We start from the raw sequence: 22,535 nt of genomic DNA, 5'->3' as shown, positions 1-22,535 counted from the left end.
TTAAAGACTTTAGACTGTATAAATAATTTGGCATTTACCTTTAGTCTTCAGAATTTGCAGTTTAAATGATCTATAAACAAGTAAAACTCACCTGTATGAATTGAAAACAATAAGCTAATTTATGCAGTTTAATAAGATTCCTTCTGACATAGTTGCCAATTCTCCCGATTTCTGACCATACTGCCGCCAACCCGATTTTTAACGTATTTCTCCTGACTTTCTTTTATTCTTAAAATTTCTCATGATTTTTTGTAGCTTGGCTTAATACTTCCTTATTTGTCCGCAAAAAAGTGATTTTTGGCGTCTGAAAGCGCTTGTTTTTTCTAGATGCAGATAAAAATGACCAAAGTCATTTTATCCCTGAAATATGGCATGTTTCTGCATTGTGTATGAAAGTCCAAAACATGTGTCCAAAAATGTCGTGTGCCTGTTCTCCAACGAGAATCCTCCGTTGCAGGTCATCTGGCCAATAAGCACTAAGCAAGATCAGGGTTGTTTATCTCATCAGTGAGTAGCTTAAGTTTCACATGCTTTCCTGAAACAGCTTAAGAAACTGTGATATTTTGCATTTGTTATGTCTGTGAAAAATATAAAATGCTCATTTACTTTTCAAAAATTGTATACAGATGACTTTCCTTCTATTATTTCGTTAAGGAAATGTAATATTGCAATTTACATCGTTTGCCATTGCGATTTTTCGATTTCGCACGGTGGAAAGCCCGATGTTCTTAAACATGTGTTTACACAAGTTATGTTTACACAATTTGTGTTTACACAAGTTAACATTAGTTATACTGAAAACAAAAATTTAACTTTTCTGTGGAAACAAAGTACTAAAAATTTAATAATGCAGCATACCAGATTCTCTGCCTTTTTACTGGAGCGCAACCAGCCTCTGAATGCATCAAATCATGCTGCAGATTTTTTAGAAAAATGCTTCCAAGAAGTAAAATCGCTACGAAATAGTCAAGTGCAAAACCAAAAACTGTTTGAAGTTAAAAACTATAAAAAGTTTTTAAACATTTTTATTTTCAGATATTAATTGATTTCTATTTAAAGTCAATACATCATTAAAAAATATTTTTTCTTTCTACATATTTTTATTATTCAAAAAATCTTTTTGTTATTGAAAAATTCTCTCTGATTTTTAAAAAAAATCTCCTGAATTTTTAGTGTTGTAGGTTGGCCGCATACCTATTCTCTGTCTTTTTACTGGAGCGTAACCAGCCTCTGAATGCATCAAATCATGCTGCAGATTTTTTAGAAAAATGCTTCCCAGAAGTAAAATCGCTACGAAATAGTCAAGTGCAAAAACAAAAACTGTTTAAAGATAAAAACTATAAAAAGTTTTTAAATATTTTTATTTTCAGATATTAATTAGTTACTATTTAAAGTTAATACATCATTAAAAATATTTTTTCTTTCTACATATTTTTATTATTCAAAAAATCTTTTTGTTATTGAAAAATTCTCTCTGATTTTTAAAAAAATCTCCTGATTTTTTAGTGTTGTAGGTTGGCAAGTATGCTTTTGAGCTTGAATAATGGATTGCTGTGTAGATATAAATTAAATCAAATCAAACTAAGTTTATACACAGATTAAAAAAAATAGTTTCAGTTATATGATTAGGTCAAACTAATCTGTTTTAAGAATATTTATAAATGAAATTGTAACATATCTGCACTTATGTATTACCAATTAAACATATTATTTTGGAATCCATAGAAAAAAATATATTCAAGTTTGTGTAACATGAATAGGACTAATTTTAAATCATGAACATAGCAATAAAGGCACATTTTCATTTTATTCATACAGTTAGTTTTCAAAACCTAATTTTCATAGAATAAATAATTACTTTCACTGCTGATACAGTCAATCCAGCGTTTGTTGTTCCAATGCCAGATGTCAAAACAGATCGCGCAGAAACTTTTGATGCAAATTTTAAAAACTGTGATTTTGCAGTACCTGGAAGCAAAACATACAAACAATTTTTAAACATTATAGCAATTATAGCAAAATTTTTAAACATTACAAAATTAACATATCATCAGATAAAGATCATTAAACAGTCCACAATAAAGATGATAGATGTATTTCTTGAAAATTTATTGAAATAATTTAAATTTGGTTATCAATGATCATAAACTACAAACCTGGATCACCAACTAATAATAGATGGGAATCACCCCTAATTCGGGAATTTTCATCTGTTTTCTAAAACAAATGTTCATACAAATAAAACATTATTTAAATGATCAAATGCAATCTTGATTTATACAAATAGTATTTTTTGGTAATGATGCAGAATGTGATGTACTGGTTTTAGTTATTTATTTCTTAGGTGGCATATTAAAACACTATTTTTAAACATGGAATTAATACAAATACAGTACAAAGTCCGAAATCCAGACGTTCGTTATCTGGAATGATCTAAAATCTGGACCTCAAAGCCACAGACTTTCTTTTGTATGCTTTACGCATGCACATTTGATTTTTCCTTCCATAATAAAACATGTGGAGATTTTAACTTAAAAATTCCGATTCTTAATTTCACTTACGCACTAAATAAAATACCTTGTTATGGAAAAACAATCATGTAAGCATAAATTTGTCAGATTAATATTTGCTTCCGTAACTGAGTATCTGCTTGGCATACATGTCAAGCCGAAACATTCACCTATTTTATATCCTTGACGCTGACCTGGCGAGTCATTATTTATAATATTTTGCTTTCATCACCGCATGTTTATCAATACATGACAGCTTCACTAATAACTCATGCAGCAACATCTAAACTTTTTTTATATTAGCAATTGAATAACAAGAGTATGGCAACCTTTCATCCTGGCAATGATTATAGATTTCTTAGAGCATTTAAAAAATCTATTATCATTGCAATGATTATAGATTTCTTAGAGCATTTAAAAAATCTATAATCATTGCAACCTGGCAATGATTATAGATTTTTTAAATGCTCTAAGAAATGTTGACGAGAAAAAATTCAACAAAAATTTCTTTTCATATGCTAAAAATAGATTTTGTTAATGAAACTCATAGGCCAAAAGATTACATTTAGTGCTATTTTAATTAAGATAACTTTCTTAGAGCATTTAAAAAATCTATAATCATTGCAACCTGGCAATGATTATAGATTTTTTAAATGCTCTAAGAAATGTTGACGAGAAAAAATTCAACAAAAATTTCTTTTCATATGCTAAAAATAGATTTTGTTAATGAAACTCATAGGCCAAAAGATTACATTTAGTGCTATTTTAATTAAGAATAACTGATATGTTATTCACCATAAACCCAGAAGCAGCAGTAGAATATGTCGGCACCGGATGGCAGAATTTAGGGAAGATGAAATTTTTGGAATTTGAGGAAGCACCGAGCTGCAAAAATAAAGGATGAGAAGTTTTTTATGATTTAGGGAAAGCACTAGGATCCAGTGTTTAGAACTTAGGAAGGCACTTTGTAGCAGAATTTAGGACCTGTACAGACTGCACCAGGCAGTGTCTAGCACCGGCCCTAGATAAAGCCTTAAGTATATGAGGGAGTTTATTTATTCAGGACTCGGATTAGTTTTAAGCATGTGCAAGAAATAAACGTAAGTATAGTAAATAACTAAATTAATACAACTCAGGCTTAATTCAGTATGCAATAGAAGCAAGACAAAATTTAGCAAAACAACTTGGCTTTTGTCGCCAATCTTGTGATACACAACCAATAATGTATAACGGACGCTATTAAGCTAGGCTAAAATTATCTTGACTCATTCTAAGGCATTTCAGTTAATGTAGCAGACTGCGCTGCTCCCTAATCTTCTAATTTGATCCAGCTTATTATTTTTTGCAGACTGTTAATATTACGGGAATTTTATAAAAACTAAGTTTGAACTTTCGATTATGTCGAAAAGAGTTTCCAATCCTGAAGCTGCCAAAGGATTTGGAAAGTGAAACCATGTTTCAATGTCTATTAAACAAAAAGTGGAATTGCTGAAAAATTGGATAAAGGCATATGCGTCTCAAAATTATGCGAGGAGTATGACATTGGAAAGTCAACTGCATTTGACATAAGAAAAAAGAAAAAGGAACTTTTTGAATTTTTTTGTGGAAGCAACTTAACCAACTTACATTGAAAGAAATGTTTAATAAAGTAAACAAATAAATATTAAGCTTTTTTTTTTTTTTTTTTTGTAAATTTTGATATGCTTTAGATCATAATTGTTCTTTATTTCATAAATTATGATCGCATATTTTTAATTGTAAAATTTCTGCATGCCATCTTACCAGATTTAAATTGATGATCTAATATTTGGAAAAATCCCAAATCCGGAATCGCCTAAGTCCCGACGAGTCCGGATTTCAGAATTTGTACTGTAATTAAAGAATGGCAATGACAATGATTCATTAATTAGTTCTAGAACCTATTAAGTTTTTGATTTTATCAAACTTAAATTACTTCCAATTTTAGAAAATAAAAGCAAGAGTGGCCCTTAAAAAAAGGGCATTTTAATGAGTCCTTCAACCACATACATTACAAATGTCCCACAGCATAGATCAATAATAATTATTTTTATTAATGGATCTCCACCATGTCTCTATGAGATAATGTGGTACTAAAAACTTCAATGATTTTTTATTTCAATAACGATAGCTTCATAAAATAAATTCAGTAGTTTTCATATTTGAACATGCTATAAAATGGGAAGGAAAAAAAAAAAAGGAATGACTAAAACAACAATGAATTTTAGTTGTATCCATCTAAAAAATAACTAACTAAAAGTGGTAGATCACATACTACTTCATTAACCATTATTTAAATCAAATTACATGAAAAGCATTTCTAGCTTTGATGAAATAAATTATTAATATAATATATTAATATATGATATAGTATTAATAGTTAAATGTAGTAGCCAAATGTTGTATTCTTTGATAAATTGAACAGACTTTTGATGAACAAAAATAAATTACCAAATTCCTAATTTAAGATTTGGAAAAAAAAAAAAAAAGTTATTTAAGTATACATCCAGTCCCTAATTCTTACTTAAAATAGTTGTGATAATGAAGACATAAAGTATCACATGAACATTATCTCTAGACCAATGAAATGATCACAATTTTGATTTACTTTGATATAAACCATAGTCCCATTACATGTTAAGTTATTTTTAATTGCTTTCAGTATTTTAATTCATTATTAATCTGTACCATCATATCCAAATACTGTGAGTTAAATCTTTTTATTATTTATTTGATTTCACATGGCAGATAAGTACCTATATATATACATAATTAATGGACAGAAAATTGATTAATATGATATTGAAAAATAAAAGCATTATGATTAATAAATTAAAATTTCTATTCTTTTAACTTCAGACATAAACTCTTAGTATTTATATTTAGATAGAATTTTTCTTATTAAGAATTAAAAAGATTAATTTAATCTGCAGTTGATCTAAATTTAGATTAGTGAAAGACTTGAAAGCGAGACATCCAAACTAGAGATTACATAAAATTATACCATGCTTCAAAATGCACCAGGTTAATCACGCAGTTAAGAAAAATGAATTAAACTGAAGAGAAAACCAAATGCTAAATAAATACATATAGCAATCTTCCTAACTGTTCAAAAATATTTAAGTGGAACCAGCTTTCTTTCCTCCCCCCTTTTTTTTTAATTCTTATAGGTAGTATATACACATACTTGTCAACTTACTTTGACAAATAGTGGAAATATAAAACATTTTGTTCTACTAGGATGTAATACAAGCAAAATTTTATTTCAGTATAAGCAGAAGCAGCATTTTCAAAACTTTTATATAAAGTTAGACTTACCAACCCCCTTTTCCCTAAATCTCTTAAAATATCTCACACAATTACATATGCTATGTATTATTGTTTAATAACTTATTTAATACTGAAAATTTAATCTCCATGCTTTCTACTTCACTTATTTTTAAAATCAGGAATAATGACATTTTGATACAAATTAGATTTTAGCCAATAACTATCCAAATGGTCGGTAGTGAAAGATGACTGATAGCCTTAAGCCACGGATGTGAGTTCGATTCCCATGTGAGCCTTTGCGGTAGATGCATTATCCTTCCTTCCTTTTTGCAGACATAAGATTGGTTGTCCCTGTGGGGCATTCTGAGCATTTTCAATTATGGGATAACTCAAACGAAAGTTTCATCCATAACTTTTACTACCACTTTGTAGTGGTTAAATCAAAATGTCAATTTATTTTCATTTTCTTATGAATGCATATATATATGCATATTTTAATTTTTTTTTTAATGTTTGTAATATTTTTTGTAATTTCAACTGCTCTCAAGGCTACAATCCTTTTTTTAGTAGTTCAGAGTTGGGGTTAGGGAACACAAGAACCAAAACATTCTAATAAAATGTGTGGTTACTGAAGATCTTTGAAAGAATTTCTGTTTTCTGTTTTACTAAATAAGAAGGTAAACAATCATTATTTCTGGAATACTGCCAGCTGCAGCTACAGTTTAACCAGTAAGTATCTAGCCATCAGAAAAACTTCTGGTCAATAATTTTACTTCCTTAAAGATGTATATTATTCACATCAGGTATTTACTAGAATCTGTAATAATAAATCTGATAAAATGACCAATTTTAATGACCTAAACTGAAATTTTTGGATTTTTTAATAAACAGATTTTTTTTTTTATGTGACGCTTCTCTTCACAGATATCTTCACAGATGTTCGAACAAAATCATCAGTAGCGAGCTGAAATTAATTGAATCATTTTTCCCTCCCCATAGTTTAAAGAAGTAGAAAGAAATCATCAAAAGAGCTACCCTGGTAGTATAACCTGCAACTAATCCTAAAATGTTCTATTTATTAACGAACTGATTATACAGTTTGTAGATGACACTACGACTAATATCTAACCACTTTATCATGTCAGGCTAGGAAAAGCTGAATTCATTCAGCAAACTCCTCACCATTTTCATAAATTAACAAAATAATTTCTTTGGGACGTTCTACACAGATAATACTGTTTCAGTGGAGTTCAGTAAACAAGTTCAGTTATAAATAATATCATTAAAAATAATATTTCAGAAGACCATTTGAAAATATCAACTTAATTCATGTAACAAAATATTAAAAGACTTACCACTACACCTCCAGCTTGTACTAATGCAACTGCTAATTTTACAATATACAAGCCAAATACTTGTGGGCATATAGAAGCTAATATAAAATTTCTGCCTTTCAATGGATCTTTTGCATTTTCCAACCAAAACTGACCAAATTCTTCAGCCTAGACATACAGTCTTATTTTGTAACATACTTAAATGCATATACATATAATAAAATCAACAAACTCTTGAAGGAAAGAAATAATAAATATTTTGTAATAACACTCCATAAACAATCAGAATAATAAATCACAATATATTAGAAGCTCTACATCAAGCAATAAATACAAGGAATATTTATTACTGAATGACTTAAAACTTCTAATATATTGTTTTTATCTCCTAAAAGACTTATTTATTTATGCTAAAAGAATCGTCAGATTCTTAAATAAAATACACATTAAAATTATTTCTGAATTGTTTCATGAGGTTTGTAAGAAGAAAAAAACTTTGATTTTTATTTTTGTTGAATAGTTTCAAGCAATTTTTTCAGCACTCATTTCTTACATGCTCTTCATTGCTTCATTATCGATTAGCACAATGGAGCATCTATTCTCAAACAAGTTAATTAAAATCACAGCAAAGAAATTTCAGGGAATGGATACAATAAATTATCCAGCAGATGTTATCCTGTCAACTGGTACTATATTTTTCCATTGCATGAAGACTTTCCTGATGGTGAGAATGAAATAGTGCAGCCATATCTTGCCTCCAGTTACAATGCAGTTGAAAAAGCTCTAACTGTCTTGAGCATAACCCTACAGGAATGTCAAACTGGCCATCGTGCATAACAGGCTGTCATGCTATATCTAACAGGTCATTATGCTATGTCATATGCGTTAACTTCCTTGGAACCATCTTACACAAAACTTGATGTACTGAAAACATCAATCATAATATATAGAGCAGCAACTATGCTCCTCCTGGCTCTGGCACAATACAGTAGGAAATTATCTGTTAATTCCTTTTAATTTCATCAACAGCTGTAATCTTAATCACAGCTAACAATGAATGGAACACTTACTGTTTATAAGATGTTAGATCTCTGCTAGGTTTATGAATGCCATCGTGCAGCCATTTACTTTTTAAATTACATTATCAATCTCAACTTCTGTGAATTACCAATGAATTTTGGCTAAGGACACTTTCTTAGCTTGTAAAAATTCTTATTGTTCTCACTTTGACTTGAAATGATAATTCCAAACAAACTACCAATTTAAAATGTCATTAAGATTTCTCACTGGTCACAAACATGTGTATCATTAGCAGAATCTCTCAGATGTTTGCGTTTCCATTCTCAACAGTTGAAGAAACTAGTTGTATGTTTTGTTCATTTTTCCCAAACTGTAGATGAGGCATGGAGGGAAGCTACTGTTGGAAAAAGATGGGAAACAATAAGAGAAAGATCCATGCCCAACAATCTGCCCCGAGACATGGCCGTGGCCATCTTTAGATTGACAAATGGCCGTGACTATCTCCAGTGTCCATAAAATTGGCAATCTCAGCTCCTTCAACTAATCCCCTATGTAACTCAGGAGAAGGGAATGCTGATCGTCTCTCCTGCAACACTCTAGATGTAGAAACCTGAGAAGACACAATAGGAGGATGAAAACAGCTATGCTGTATGGCATAGTATCAGATGGCTGATATGTCAAAGATGGCCATTATGTTGAAAAAGAAGATAATTTTTTCCAAAGTATTAATACAAATATGATTCAGTTTCCCTTATTAGAATGCAGCTGGCTTAGCTACATATCCCTGTTGCTCTTATGCCTCTCAGGTTTTTTACTTTTGAAATGATATTATATAATTACTATTTTTTAAGTTTTTAATGCAAATCTATGATATACTAATAGACTTTTTATTAATCAAGGGTGTAAGCTGAACAATATTCTCTTTTGGTGCCTATACTGACATTTCAAGATTGTGGAAAACTGCAATAAGTTTAGGAATCATAGTTTAAACAGGAACATGAATTACTAGCCCATAAACTGAACAAAGTATTAAAATGCAATACAAGCTGCAGAAATGAAATTTTTAGAGGCATTAAATGGTGTATTAGATCACATGAAATGAGAACATAAAACTTGATTTATAGATATTTAATTAAATAATAAAATAATGCACATAACTGGTTGGAAGACATATACAGTACAAAATCTGTAATCCAGACTCGTCGGGACGTCGGCGATTCCGGGTTAGATGTTTTTCTGGATTATAGATATCAATTTAAATCTGGTAAGATGGCATGCAGAAATTATACAATTAAAAATATGAAACTGTAATTTATGAAATAAAGAGCAATTATGATCAAAACGGTGTCAAATTTTACACAAAAAAAGCTTAATATTTATTTGTTTACTTTATTAAACATTTCTTTCAATACGCACATGTGTAGAGCATACATTATGCACTTGCGTAATGCACATAATGTATGCACGTGCATTCTTTACGTGCATGCGTAAAGCATACAAAAAAAAAACATTTCTGGCCTTTGAGGTTCAGATTATAGATCATTTCAGATAATGGATGTCCAGATTATGGACTTTGTACTGTATAAACAAATAGATCCTCATATATTCTAATAAAAAAATTTTAATTGCTCCCTGAGGAATTAGAGATAAGTAGACATATTCATTTGAAGTCAATATGGGGAATCCTCGGACATTGCTGCTCGTCAGATTTTAAGAAACAGATTAATCATTGCATTGTTAAATGCATTAAGATAACAAACAGAATCTATGTTGGAATAATGGATAGGAAGATGTATTGCAGTGACTTTATATAAATACTTGTTTTATTGCATTTTTTGAACATTTATTCTTATTTAAATTTATTATTAATTAACTGTCTTGTATCTAGTTTTACCACATAAAAATGAATATTTTTAATTATAATGATTCTGTATTCAGATATTTAATTATTTTATGTACTTCATTCTATACAGAAAATTGTTGGAAATCTGTAAATAGCTTATGGTGAATTTTAAATACTGCCAATTGAGAGTTGCAAATTTTAGTAAAATGTTATGAAATTTAATAGCTTTTCTTTTTCTCCCCCCTCCCAGAAACATGGTTTCATATGAACATATTCTAAATGGGTTTAGCAGAAAATTTGAGTTATCTTTCCTCTATGATATAAAAGTATAAAATATGAGTTCAGATTCAAGTATTAGTACAAGTATATTCAGCCCTAGCTTAATAAACAAATCTGAAATTCTGTTGAGCAATTTAAACTCAGACATCATACGTTTTCATTAAAAACTTATCTTATACTTTTCGAACTAAATATACAACATTTTGTTCTTGTTCCAAGGAAAATTTTTGACATTAACATTCAACCTTGCTGGAGCTATATTTCTCTCTGTTCTTCATTTATGGTAATTGATATCCCTCTCGACTACAGTGAAAGATCAAATTTTTTATTTCGTCCTCTTTCATTTCTTTCTTTCATATATTTCTTAAGCATATTTATTTCATGGTTTTCTTTCTAATTTTAGATAGATCTTCATAATGAAAGGGAGGCAAACATTATTAAAAATTTAATTATTAAACTGTAAAAATGATAAATAAGCATCATTGTATTGCAAAGTGTAAGGAAAGGTGTGCCCTTAAGTATCTTTACCTGTTCATTTGACACCAGTCTTTTATTCATTCTTGCTTTAACAAATTCTACTTTTATCAAGATTTTTCTTCATAGAACAAATTTTCATTGTCAATTGTTAATTGTACAATAATGTACAGTGTACCTTTTCAGAGAGGACATATTACTTCTTCCAATGCCATCATAAATATTTGTGAAGGTATATATAAAATTAAGGCAGAGCCATAACTAGGGTTTTCAGTGACTGGTGATAACTGAAAATTTTTCACCCCTTTCTGTGTGAAAACATTTCATTCTAAAATTCAGTAACAGCAATCTGGCACTTCCTCAATGCTGCACCCGTGGCAGATGTCACCCTTTGCACCACTGAATTAAGGTTAAAAGTCAAAAAATCAGTTGCAAACTGAGATTGAACAAAAAGAATTTGAAAGATAATGATAACATTGATCTATTTTATTTTTTAAATTTAAGAAATTATCACAATTCAAAAACTCGGAAGTCTGGGTCATTGATTACTGTCTTACATCCTAGATGACAAAAAGTGAAAAGTTAGCAGAGTTATTCAAAGAGAATTGGTAGAAGAAGATAACAAAAGGAAATTGGAAACTATGAAAAAAAATTACAAAAGAAAGATTAACAAATTCAATGAATTCAAAATGAGCAGTAGCAACATTGTACAGAATAAAACATTTTATCTCCAGCACATGAGATTTTCTATTGGAAATTCTAAAGATATGCTGCTTTTAAATATTTTGTGATTTAGCTATTGAATCAAATTTTCTACCGTGTAAGTGCCAAGAATGTGATATTTAATAAATAAAGTAAAAGCACAAAATGTTAATAATAAAAAGACAACAAAAAGTTTTGTAAAGCCATCTTAGTAAGTACACTGAACATTGATATAATGATCTGAGAAGAGATGGCTAACACTTAACACGGTTACAGCCAAACAGATCGTGGCAAAAACATCATGGAGAAAACAACGCAAGACGAAAATGACATGCTACAAAACATCGTGGGAGAAAATATCACAGTTCTAAAACATTGTTGCACAAAATATCGTGGTAAAAAATAAAGTATCTACAAATCATCCCATGACGATAACATCGCAGACATGCTTTTTTCAGGCTTTAATAATTGTAAATGGATATTCCCATAATGATTTGTGAACGCAAGATGGAAGAAAGGATAGTTTTTACTTTCATATTATTTATTAACTAATGAATTTTTGCTGATAAAGTAAGAAGGAAACTTAAGCATAGAAAAATAATGCAACTTATAGCACTTAACAGTATTTTAAACCGACATAGTTAACTAACAAAGGTCATTAATAAATTATTTTTTATAAAGTTTTTACTGGTAATTTTTCATGAAAAATATAATCTTAAAAAAGATTAGAAAAAGGAAGGTAAGTAACTGCACGACCTTATCTATAAAAAAATTGCTAACTTAATTATGAGATTATTTTCTTCACTTTTTTTAATCCAATACTCTTATAGTCAAAATTATTTCTTGTTTTGTATCAGTTTATTCTTAAAGTGTTATTAAAATTTCCAATCACAGCTTGCAGTCAGTTACTTGAATGTTGATTTGTTAGTTAAGACGAAAGTCAGCTATATAATATTTCAATATGGTTTGAATTTATTAGATTATGCCAAAGCACACTATGGCTATCTGCTTAAGGGGTAGGATTCCTTTGTGGAGTACATTCTAAGAAACTGGTTCATATGCACATTATACTTTAGGAAAATCATGAAAATCTTCATGCAGCTTTGTTTTGTTTTTTGTGTTTTAGAAATAATGTATACTTGCAGTGAAGCTTCTTGATGACTATCTAAGACAAACAGTGTTTTTGAGATCAATAAACATAGGTTTTGATCATTACAAGTTCACCACATCCACACAAGATTAGAAAAGTACGTAATTTTGAGTGGTTGCTTTAAATTGGATTTTTTACATTATTATACTACAGGAAAATCACGAAAATCTTCACGCAGCTTTGTTTTGTTTTGTTTTTTAGAAAAAGTGTATACTTGCAGTGAACCTTCTTGATGACTATCTAAGACGAACAGTGTTTTTGAGATCAATAAACATAGGTTTTGATCATTACGCAAGTTTACAACATCCACACAAGATTTAAAAAAATACGGAATTTTGAGTGGTCACTTTAAATTGGTTTCCTTACATTTATTTTTAGATTTAGTTATTTTTAGCACTTTAAAAGTATCATTTAATTTTTCATATACATTTTATTCGAAAATTTAGTAGTTATTTAATGAACTTACGGTAACCAACTTCCTAAGACAATTTTAATGTTTTTCTTCGATGTTTCTTAATTTTCAGAATATCTTAATTTATGCGCTATAGAAATCTGTAGCAAAATTAAAATTAATATTTCTGAGTGAGGTTCTATTTTGCAGCGATTTTTTGTCCTCGGATTTCTTTGCCTAACAACTTTGAAGCGACTAATTTTTCTCGTAAATTTTTAACTAAAGATAAAATTTATTAAATTTCCCTTATATAATTATCAAGGATAAAAACTGCATATATCGACATTTATTTTCAGTCGTGAAATATTTCAAATACAATTTTTTTTGTATTTAAATGGCAAACTGTTTGGAATAAGAAAATGTAATATTTTTATGTATCATTTTAAATGCTTTAGAAACATATGATTTTGAATATCAAACATAACTAAATTTTAAAATCTGGGTTCACTTCATTGCATGATTATTTTTTAATTAAAGTAACCAGAAAGAATATTTTTTCAATAAAATGAAAGTATTTAGTTCTATGCATTAAACTATTGGAAAAAGATATCTTGAAAGAAGGTATAATAATTTCCATAGTTTACATTTTTAATCAAACAAAAGTATCTTTTCGTTTTAAAAATTTTACAAATCTTGCAGTTTTTTTTTTCCCATCTCTAATTAACTGGAGTTTTAGTTTCACAGTTCATAATAATAAACAAAGATATACTGTGAATTAGCTAAATCAATGAGGATAATGTAGAATTTAGTTTATCCATGTACACCACTGTAAATAACAAATATACTAATTGCTTGTCTGATTTCTTTTGATGATTGAATTGGAAAAAATCGACAGTACTCTTAAAACATTATACCAATTTCATTTACTTATAAAGCACTTATATTTTTTTTCATTTCTTTTTATTTGTATTATTCTCATTATTTACATAAAGTTTTATGCCTTAAAATACATTAAATCGTAAAAGCAAATTTTATAATTTTTGCGTATAAAGACCGGACACCAAATTTTTAACTTTATTTTGGCAGAGTAAAACATGTTTCGGGAAAATTTGTATACAGTCAAAAGTCGTTAATCCGGACTCGTCGGGACTTCGGCGATTCCGGATTATAGATCATCAGTTTAAATCTCGTAAGATGGCATGCAGAAATTCTAAAATTAAAAATATGAAACCGTAATTTATGAAATAAAGAACAATTATGATCTAAAGGGTATCAAAATTTGCAAAAAGAAAAAGCTTAATATTTATTTGTTTACTTTATTAAACATTTCTTTTAATGTAAGTTGTTTAAGTTTTGCTTCGTTTCATGTGATAATACTTTCTCTTTAATTCTATTAAACAGACATAATTTCTTGTTCAGTTACAAAGTTCCGCTGTTCAAGTCCTATAATTGCTGTGTCAAGAACACCGACTAATTTGTCAATCGAAATTTTTTCGCTTTCAATAACCTCTGTTACTTTTTTTCGCTATCGGAAGCGAATTATAATGACCAGGAACTTGTTTTAAATCATATCAAAGACGGAGCATATCGAGATGAAATACTACATTTGGTAAGGAATTATAAGCCAAATAAAAACATCTGCGCTGAAGATAAGGATAGTGCTGACAAATCAACTTCCAATTCATTACGCGCCCGCCGCGGCGCGGCGTTCCCCCCCGCCGAGCAGCGTGAAATTGATAAACAGATTTCGGATTTCAAAACATACTTTCGCTTTAGATCCTTTACATATTAACAAATATATATCGGAAATTCTATTTGATATAATCGAAAGTTTAAGCTTACTTTTATAAAATTGCTCTTACAGTCTGCAAAAAATAATAAGCCGGATCCAATTCGAAAATTAAGGAACAACGCAATCATCAACATTAACTGAAATAGATAATTAGATAATTTTTGCTTATACGTCCATTATACATAAAACGCGCACGCGAAAACGTATTCTGCATTTGCGCACACTGATATGCGCAGTCGTAAAAGGTCTTAGGTGCACGCGTAAACACCTATGCGCATGTGTCAACGCGGCGCATGCGCAGAAAGTTTTTAGTTTTGATGTCCGGATTATAGATCATTCCGAATTATGGGTGTCCGAATTAACGACTTTTGACTGTATTTCTCTGATTGAAGAAGTATTTAATAATAAAGAAATAAAAAAGAAAAAGAAATGCATATTGCACAGTTCTGAAAACACATTGCTTAAAATTTATATAATTAAAAAAAATATTTAATTTTGGAAAATCTTGTTTCGCAGATTCTAAATATTTTCCATTCTCAGCGACAAAGTTTGAATTTATGATGTTTTTATCATGCGTATAATCGGAAAGTTTTGCATTCTTAATCGAACTACATGGGTATGTAATTTTATTGTAAAAAGATTCAAATGCTGTATTATTCATTATTCGTTTTGCTGAATGTTTGCCAAAAAAGAAAGAAAAAGAAAAAATGTCAATTAAATCTATATTTTTAATATATGTAATTCATTGATGAAATTATATATTAAAATAAATATGTATGTATGAATACATATATGCAAAAGAGGCAAAGGGCTTTATCAAAAACAAACAAGAAAGGACAATCTAAACATGTTTGGTAAACTCTTAACTAAACTTTTCTGGGTTCTCTTTTTAAACTGCATGGTAGCTGTAAAACATACAAGTACTAATAAGTTAAGTACTTGGGTACTCCCAATGGGTTAATGCTATTTCTGTCTGTACATGGAGCATCATCAGTAATGACTGAAATTTTCAGCTGTCTTTTATTAACCAAATAACCTTAAGTGCCCAGAGGAGACAGATTACCAGGAGTTAAGCTTGATCGAAACCCCCGTTCTAACCGTTGACTCTCCCCAATAGTATAATTAGCTGTAATTCGTCCCTCCCCTCCCTGAGTTCAGCCACTTAGCTTGTTTTTCAATGCAATACTCAGAACTAAGAGCTTCAAGCGTTAGTTCCTAATTGCTTTCATCTTGCATACAGATTGCTGCAGTTTCCAGCCAAACCCTAATTCTCATTTCTCTTTCGAAACAAATATATACTACTATTAATGAAAGAAACATTTCATTTTATGAATAAAATAACTGAATATAAAATGTGAAACTAAATCATTTATTAAAAAATGAACTTTTGTAAAAACAAATAAATCAATATTCTGAAAATTTTAAGTACGATGAAATACAGCATTTAATTTTTTCCCTTAACCCTTTCAGTCCCAATGGGTTATATAAGACCCAGTAGATGTTTAAAGAAGCCTAGATGGAATTACATGCATCACTTTACTACATAGTTGATGTCCCACTGGTAGTAGGCATCATTTCTAACATCCTCACTACAAAATTATCGCATGCCTCTTCTTATAGAGGCTTAGTGACAGACTGTCAATTTCATTTGTGTCATTTGTGATAATTACCAAAAATACATAAAAAAATCAAGTCAGTTGAAACAAACAAACAAATTGGGATTGAAAGGGTTCAACAATTTAATATGTTTTTTAATTTTTCAGTATTTAGTTACTCAGATTTCAAGCAGCAAAATCATCTTCTCCAAATGCCATTTGCTAAATGTATTTAACTCCTCAAAAAAGTATTTTTTCTTTCATTTAAAGATTTTATATTTTGAAAACTTGCACATCTTTGATTTTGATATTTTGAACTATATCACAAGTAAAATTATAAATTTTTGCGTATAAAAATTCATAGATTCTAGAGTCAATTTGAACTAAATGTTTTTAATATGTTGAAGACTTATATTAATAGAGTTTTATAATGTGTTTTTAGTGGGAAATATGCACTAACATGGATTAAAATAATCAAGTCACAGGATCAATAAGAAACCATGGTTATTACCAAAATATACAGGACAATGTACAATATAATAAAAACTGCAAAAATAAATGAGGACAATATTTAAAATAAATAAGGACTATATACAACTTCTCACACTTCCACACCGTCGCCACTATATAAAAATTAAACAAGTTGCAACAATAAAATGAAGAAAAAAGAGGGAGTCTGAACAAAACGGGTGATATTTAAAATCATATGTTTATAAAATATTTAAAATAATACATAAAAAGTTACATTTTCTTATTTGAAACAATTTGTCATTTAAGTACAAAAAATTTGTACTTGAAACGTTTCAGTCACTGAAAATAAAAGTCAGTGTAAAACGTGTCCAGTTTTTATCCTTGTAAACAATTTAAGGGAAATTTGATTAAGTTTTTATTTCATTAAATTTTATCCTTAATTAAAAATTTACGAGAAAAATTAGTCGCTTCAAAGTTGCTAGGTAAAGAATTCCAAGGACAAAAAATCGCCACAAAATAGAATCTCACTTAGAAATATTAATTTTAATTTCACTAAAGATTTTGGAAGGACATAAATTAAGATATTCTGAAAAATTAAGAAACACAGAAGAAAAACATTAAAATTGTCTTAGGAAGTTGATCACTGTAAGTCAGAGATGTCAAACTCATAGGTACACTTGGGCCAAACCAACAAGGTTTAACTTTAGGCGGGGCGAAAAAAAAAAAAATCAATATTCATAGAAACGTAGATTTATTTCGAATAATACAATAATAAACATATATATATATTTATATAGAAAAGAACAAGAAAAATTTAATGTTTACGTCCTGATACTTGACATCTCTTCTCTGCTATTATCTTTCCTATTTCGGGAGAAATTTTGTTTGCAGTGATAACTTTCAATGCTGACCCAAGGTGAGCATCATTAATACGGTTTCTAATAGGAGACTTATTACCTTTCATGACTGAAAATAACTGCTCGCACCGATAAGTGCTACCAAACATGGAAATAATTTCATATGCGAAAATTTTTGACTATTTTCAAACCTGGCTGGTAAATATTTGTAAAATTCAAGCACGCCCACTTCAATGAATTTTGCTTTCAAATTTGAGTTGCATTGAATCTCGATCACCTCCATTTGCATATGGCTGGGTACTGAGTCAATACTTATTGAGAAAATCGAAGAAAAAAAAAAAAATTGTCTTCGAGGGAACTAAAATTATTAAACCTCGTTTCAAATTCAGTTGTTAAATTTGCAATTATTTCTGCATATTTTTGATACGAACAATTATCATCTAAACTTGATTTGTTCATGCTGCACGTCGGGAAGTGCGTCAAATCTTCATTTTTAAGTCGTTTTTCCCAAAGAACTAGTTGACATTTGAATGCTTTAATTTAATGCAAACATGTTCGTAACGATATGATCTTTTCCTTGTAACGATAAATTTAAATCGGTTATGTGTTTGGTTATATCAACCAAAAAAGATAAATCTTGTATCCATATTGGATCGTAAAACAAACTTACGTCTTGATTTTTCGTTTTTAAAAACTGACATATTTCTTCTTTCAAATCCCAGAATTGTTTGAGAATCTTGGAGCAAGATAACCAACGTACCTCGGTATGGTAGGACAAACTTGAATATTCACTATCTAACTCACTTAAGAAAGCAGTGAATTGACGCTGATTTAAACCTTGAGATCTTATAAAATTTATAACTTTTTTTATATATGACAAAACATTATCCATATTTATTACTTTCGTGCATAGAACTTCTTGATGTATAATACAATGCATATGATGAATGTTTGAACCGTGAATTTCACTAAGTTTTTTCCTTGGTAATGCTACAAAGCCATTGTTTTTCCCGGTCATTGATGGAGCGCCATCTGTAGCTACAGAATTTAGTTTTGCCAAAGGTAGATTGTATTTCTGCAGAAGTCCAAAAACACAAGTAAATATATCTTCTCCTGTGGTAGTACCAGGCATCGGTATTAGTTCCAGTAATTCCTCAAAAATGTTAAAATTCTTGTCACAAGAACGAAGAAACACTGCTAATTGAGCTTTGCCACTAATGTCCGTGCTCTTGTCACAGGCAATGGAGAAACTTTCGAAACTAGATGATTTTGCTTTGATCTGATCACTTAAATTCGCGCCTAAATCAGTAACTCTTTCCGCAACTTTTCGAGACAATGAAATTGATTGAAAAGCCTTCACATTTCCAGGACAAACAATTTCTCCAGCTTTCATTAGGCATTCCTTGATGAAATTACCGTCAGTAAAAGGCTTCGAATGTTTAGCTATCAACTCGGACAAGACATAGCTTGCATGTACCGCCGCTTCAATTTCTTGCAATACTTTACTAAACATAGACTGTTGCTTTTTCACTCCTAAGTTGAGCTCTTTCAACTTTTCTTCTCTCATTAATCCTTCGTAATTGTTATATTTCGATTTGTGTTGTTCGCAATGACGTTTAATATTATATAACTTTGGTACATTAATAGTATTATTACATATCAAGCAGATTATTTTATCTTTTATTTCACAGCAAAAATATTTTAATTCCCATTTTACTTGGAATATTCTAGGTTTGTCAGAGATTTTTTGTTTAATTTTACTACCACTTGGTTTTGATATAGACATACTGAATACAAAGTGCTGGAATAAACACGGTTAACGTTAAAAAGTTAACAAAAATTTATTCTTTCCACAAGAGATAAATCAAAATGCTGAAATATTTCTTCAAAAATATTCTAACAATATCACAAAATGTCAAACGTTTAGCAAAAATCAATTCAAAACAGAGAAACTAATTCTATCTCACAGCGAAATCGCTACAAATCAATCACAGCATTAAGTAAACAAACAGTTCGCTAAAACTACAGCTACTACCGAGATGAGTTGTTTGTTCTCGGCTTTTATAAGCTTTATAATTAATTTCTCAAATATACAGGAAACATCTATAAATATCTGGATTTTTGTGGATGGCAACAGCAATTACGAGATATTTATTTATTAGGTATTAAATGCACGTGCTGTTCTATTTTTAACCTTCCAACACAGCTGTCTTTTCAAAAATGCTCTGAGTTGCTAAGGGACATGAAGCAAATCTAATTACAATTCTAAATAAAAAAAAACTAAATAAATAAATAACTATGAAATCTGTAACAATATGAATTAAGTAATAATTAATAATAAAGCAAAGTGCATGCACATGCATGCACCAATATATCGTACAAAACTATGATTGGAAAACTGAGACCATGAGTTCGGCCACATTCGGCTATCGGGGGATGCGTACAAGTTCTGAGTGCACGTGTCCCCCAAAAGCCGAAGGTAGCTGAATGCAAGCTACTCACACGCATTTGTAATTTAAGTAGTGTGTGTGTCAGCTCGCTATGAGTAATCTAACAACACTGAATAAATTATCGTTAATTACTTAGCAGTAAACATTTCATTTTTTTCTTCGTCGATATGTTATTTTATTATTATATATTATTATTTGCCAATATATTGGCCGGGCCGCAAAAATATTTGTTGTGGGCCGCGAGTTTGACATCCTTGCTGTAAGTTCAATAAGTAATTACAAAATTTTCGAGTAAAATGTGTATAAAAAATTAAACAAAATACTTTTAAATGCTCAATAAGAAATGTCTAAAAAGTTTTTTTTTTTACCAATGGCAGGCCCTCAGCCGATTTCGGCTTGGCCACTACTAAGGCCTAACACTACTAAGGCCAGAAGTGATAGTCACTTTATTATGGAAGCACCAAATAGGTGGGCACCTTTGCCTCATATGAAGAGACAGACAGTTACAACTATGCCTCTTCCGAGATTCAAACCTGGGACCTTTGATATTACAACCTGGCTCCCCAAACCACTATACCATCTAGGCAGCCTAAACCTAAAAGTAAAGTAAGCAATCCAGTTAAAAGTGACTACTCAAAATCATATCTTTTTAATCTTGTGTGGATGTGGTGAACATGCGTAATAATTAAAACCTATGTTTATTGTTCTCAAAAACACTGTTCGTCTTAGGGAGATAGTCAACAAGAAGGTTCACTGCAAGTACACATTATTTCTAAGGAATAAAAAACAAAATAAATAAATAAAAATAATAAATAAATAAATCTGCAGGTTTCAGATTTTTAATTATGTCCAAATGGGCGCCTTTTTTAATGTTTTGTGTGTTACCTTTATTTATTAAATATCATATGAAGAGATGTTCTTTGCACTTAGCCCATAAAATTCAGTTCAATAGCAATGTCGCAAAATAATTTTAAAATGATCCGATACACATTAAAAAAAGGTAAAATAAAAAGGTGTCCCCCCCCGTAGTATTGCCATTGCTCGCTTTGAAATCCTTGAGTTTGTTAATCAAATATTCATTAAAGTTTTACAAAATATGAAATCAATAATAAAAAAATTCCAAATTTCAAATTTGGTCTTCCACATGCCGATATTCGTAGGAGGACTACATCATTTATAATTCGATGCCTCTATGTACTGTTGTTATATCACAATTCGAGAAATATACATACATTTATGCAGATTTTTCATTATTTAATTTCTTCAAGTATAATGCAGAACACTATGGTGGCAACAGTTTGAAAAGTGAAACGGTCATTTATACTGATTCAACGCAAAATTGCAAAACGAAAACAATAGTCTGTCAGGGACAAAGCCCCTTTGGACTAAAAAAAAGCTGCGTGAAGCTTTTTGTGATTTGATTTTCCTAAAGTATAATGTGCATATAAACCAGTTCCTGAGAATATACTCCATAAAGGAATCCTACCCCTTAAGCAGATAGCCATAGTGTGCTTTGGCATAATCTAATAAATTCAAACCATATTGAAATATTATATATCTGACTTTCGTCATAACTAATAAATCGACATTCAAGTAACTGACTGCAAGCTGTGATTGGAAATTTTAATAACACTTTAAGAATAAACTGATACAAAACAAGAAATAATTTTGACTATAAGAGTATTGGATTAAAAAAAGTGAAGAAAATAATCTCATAATTAAGTTAGCAATTTTTTTATAGATAAGGTCATGCAGTTACTTACCTTCCTTTTTCTAATCTTTTTTAAGATTATACTTTTCATGAAAAATTACCAGTAAAAACTTTATAAAAAATAATCTATTAATGACCTTTGTTAGTTAACTATGTAAGTTTAAAATACTGTGAAGTGCTATAAGTTGCATTATTTTTCTATGCTTAAAATTCCTTCTTACTTTAACAGCAAAAATTTATTAGTTAATAAATAATATGAAAGTAAAAACTATCCTTTCTTCCATCTTGCGTTCACAAATCATTATGGGAATATCCATTTACAATTATTAAAGCCTGAAAAAAGCATGTCTGCGATGTTATCGTCATGGGATGATTTGTAGATACTTTATTTTTGACCACGATATTTTTAAACTGCAAAGTTTTTTAACCGCTTTATTTCTTACGACGATATTTTGAAACTGCGATGCTTCTCCCTACAATGTTTTATAGCACGACGTTTTCGTCTAGCAGTGTTTTCTCTGCGATGTTATCGGCGGACACCCTTAACACTATCAACTCTGCATCGTAATATATATATAACATTGCATCGGGAATTCTAAACATATACAGTCAAAAGTCTTTAATCCGGACGTCCATAATCCAGAATGATCTATAATCCGGACCACAAA

At 29.9% G+C, this 22,535-nt stretch overlaps 1 protein-coding gene across 8 annotated transcripts in view; it reads right to left on the bottom strand.

Annotated features, from left to right (window-relative positions):
• Window positions 1–22,535, bottom strand: part of LOC118190438 (uncharacterized) — a 165,026-nt gene that overhangs the window by 53,985 nt on the left and 88,506 nt on the right. For 7 of the 8 annotated variants that reach the window (XM_085822611.1, XM_085822610.1, XM_085822612.1 and 4 more), the window contains 3 exons: window positions 7,154–7,300; window positions 2,157–2,217; window positions 1,859–1,968 (listed from right to left, as the gene is read on the bottom strand). In XM_085822611.1, coding sequence (XP_085678737.1) covers window positions 1,859–1,968; window positions 2,157–2,217; window positions 7,154–7,300 — 318 coding nt within the window. The remainder of the gene's footprint in view (window positions 1–1,858; window positions 1,969–2,156; window positions 2,218–7,153; window positions 7,301–22,535) is intronic. The other variant, XM_085822613.1, reaches the window with a different exon arrangement.

Source organism: Stegodyphus dumicola, chromosome 8, assembly GCF_044657685.1.
Source record: "Stegodyphus dumicola isolate Sdum_Otavi_A_Nest chromosome 8, ASM4465768v1".
Taxonomy (NCBI): Eukaryota; Metazoa; Arthropoda; class Arachnida; order Araneae; family Eresidae; genus Stegodyphus; species Stegodyphus dumicola.
The sequence above is the reverse complement of the archived record's forward strand: the minus strand, read 5'-3'. Positions and strand labels throughout refer to the sequence as shown.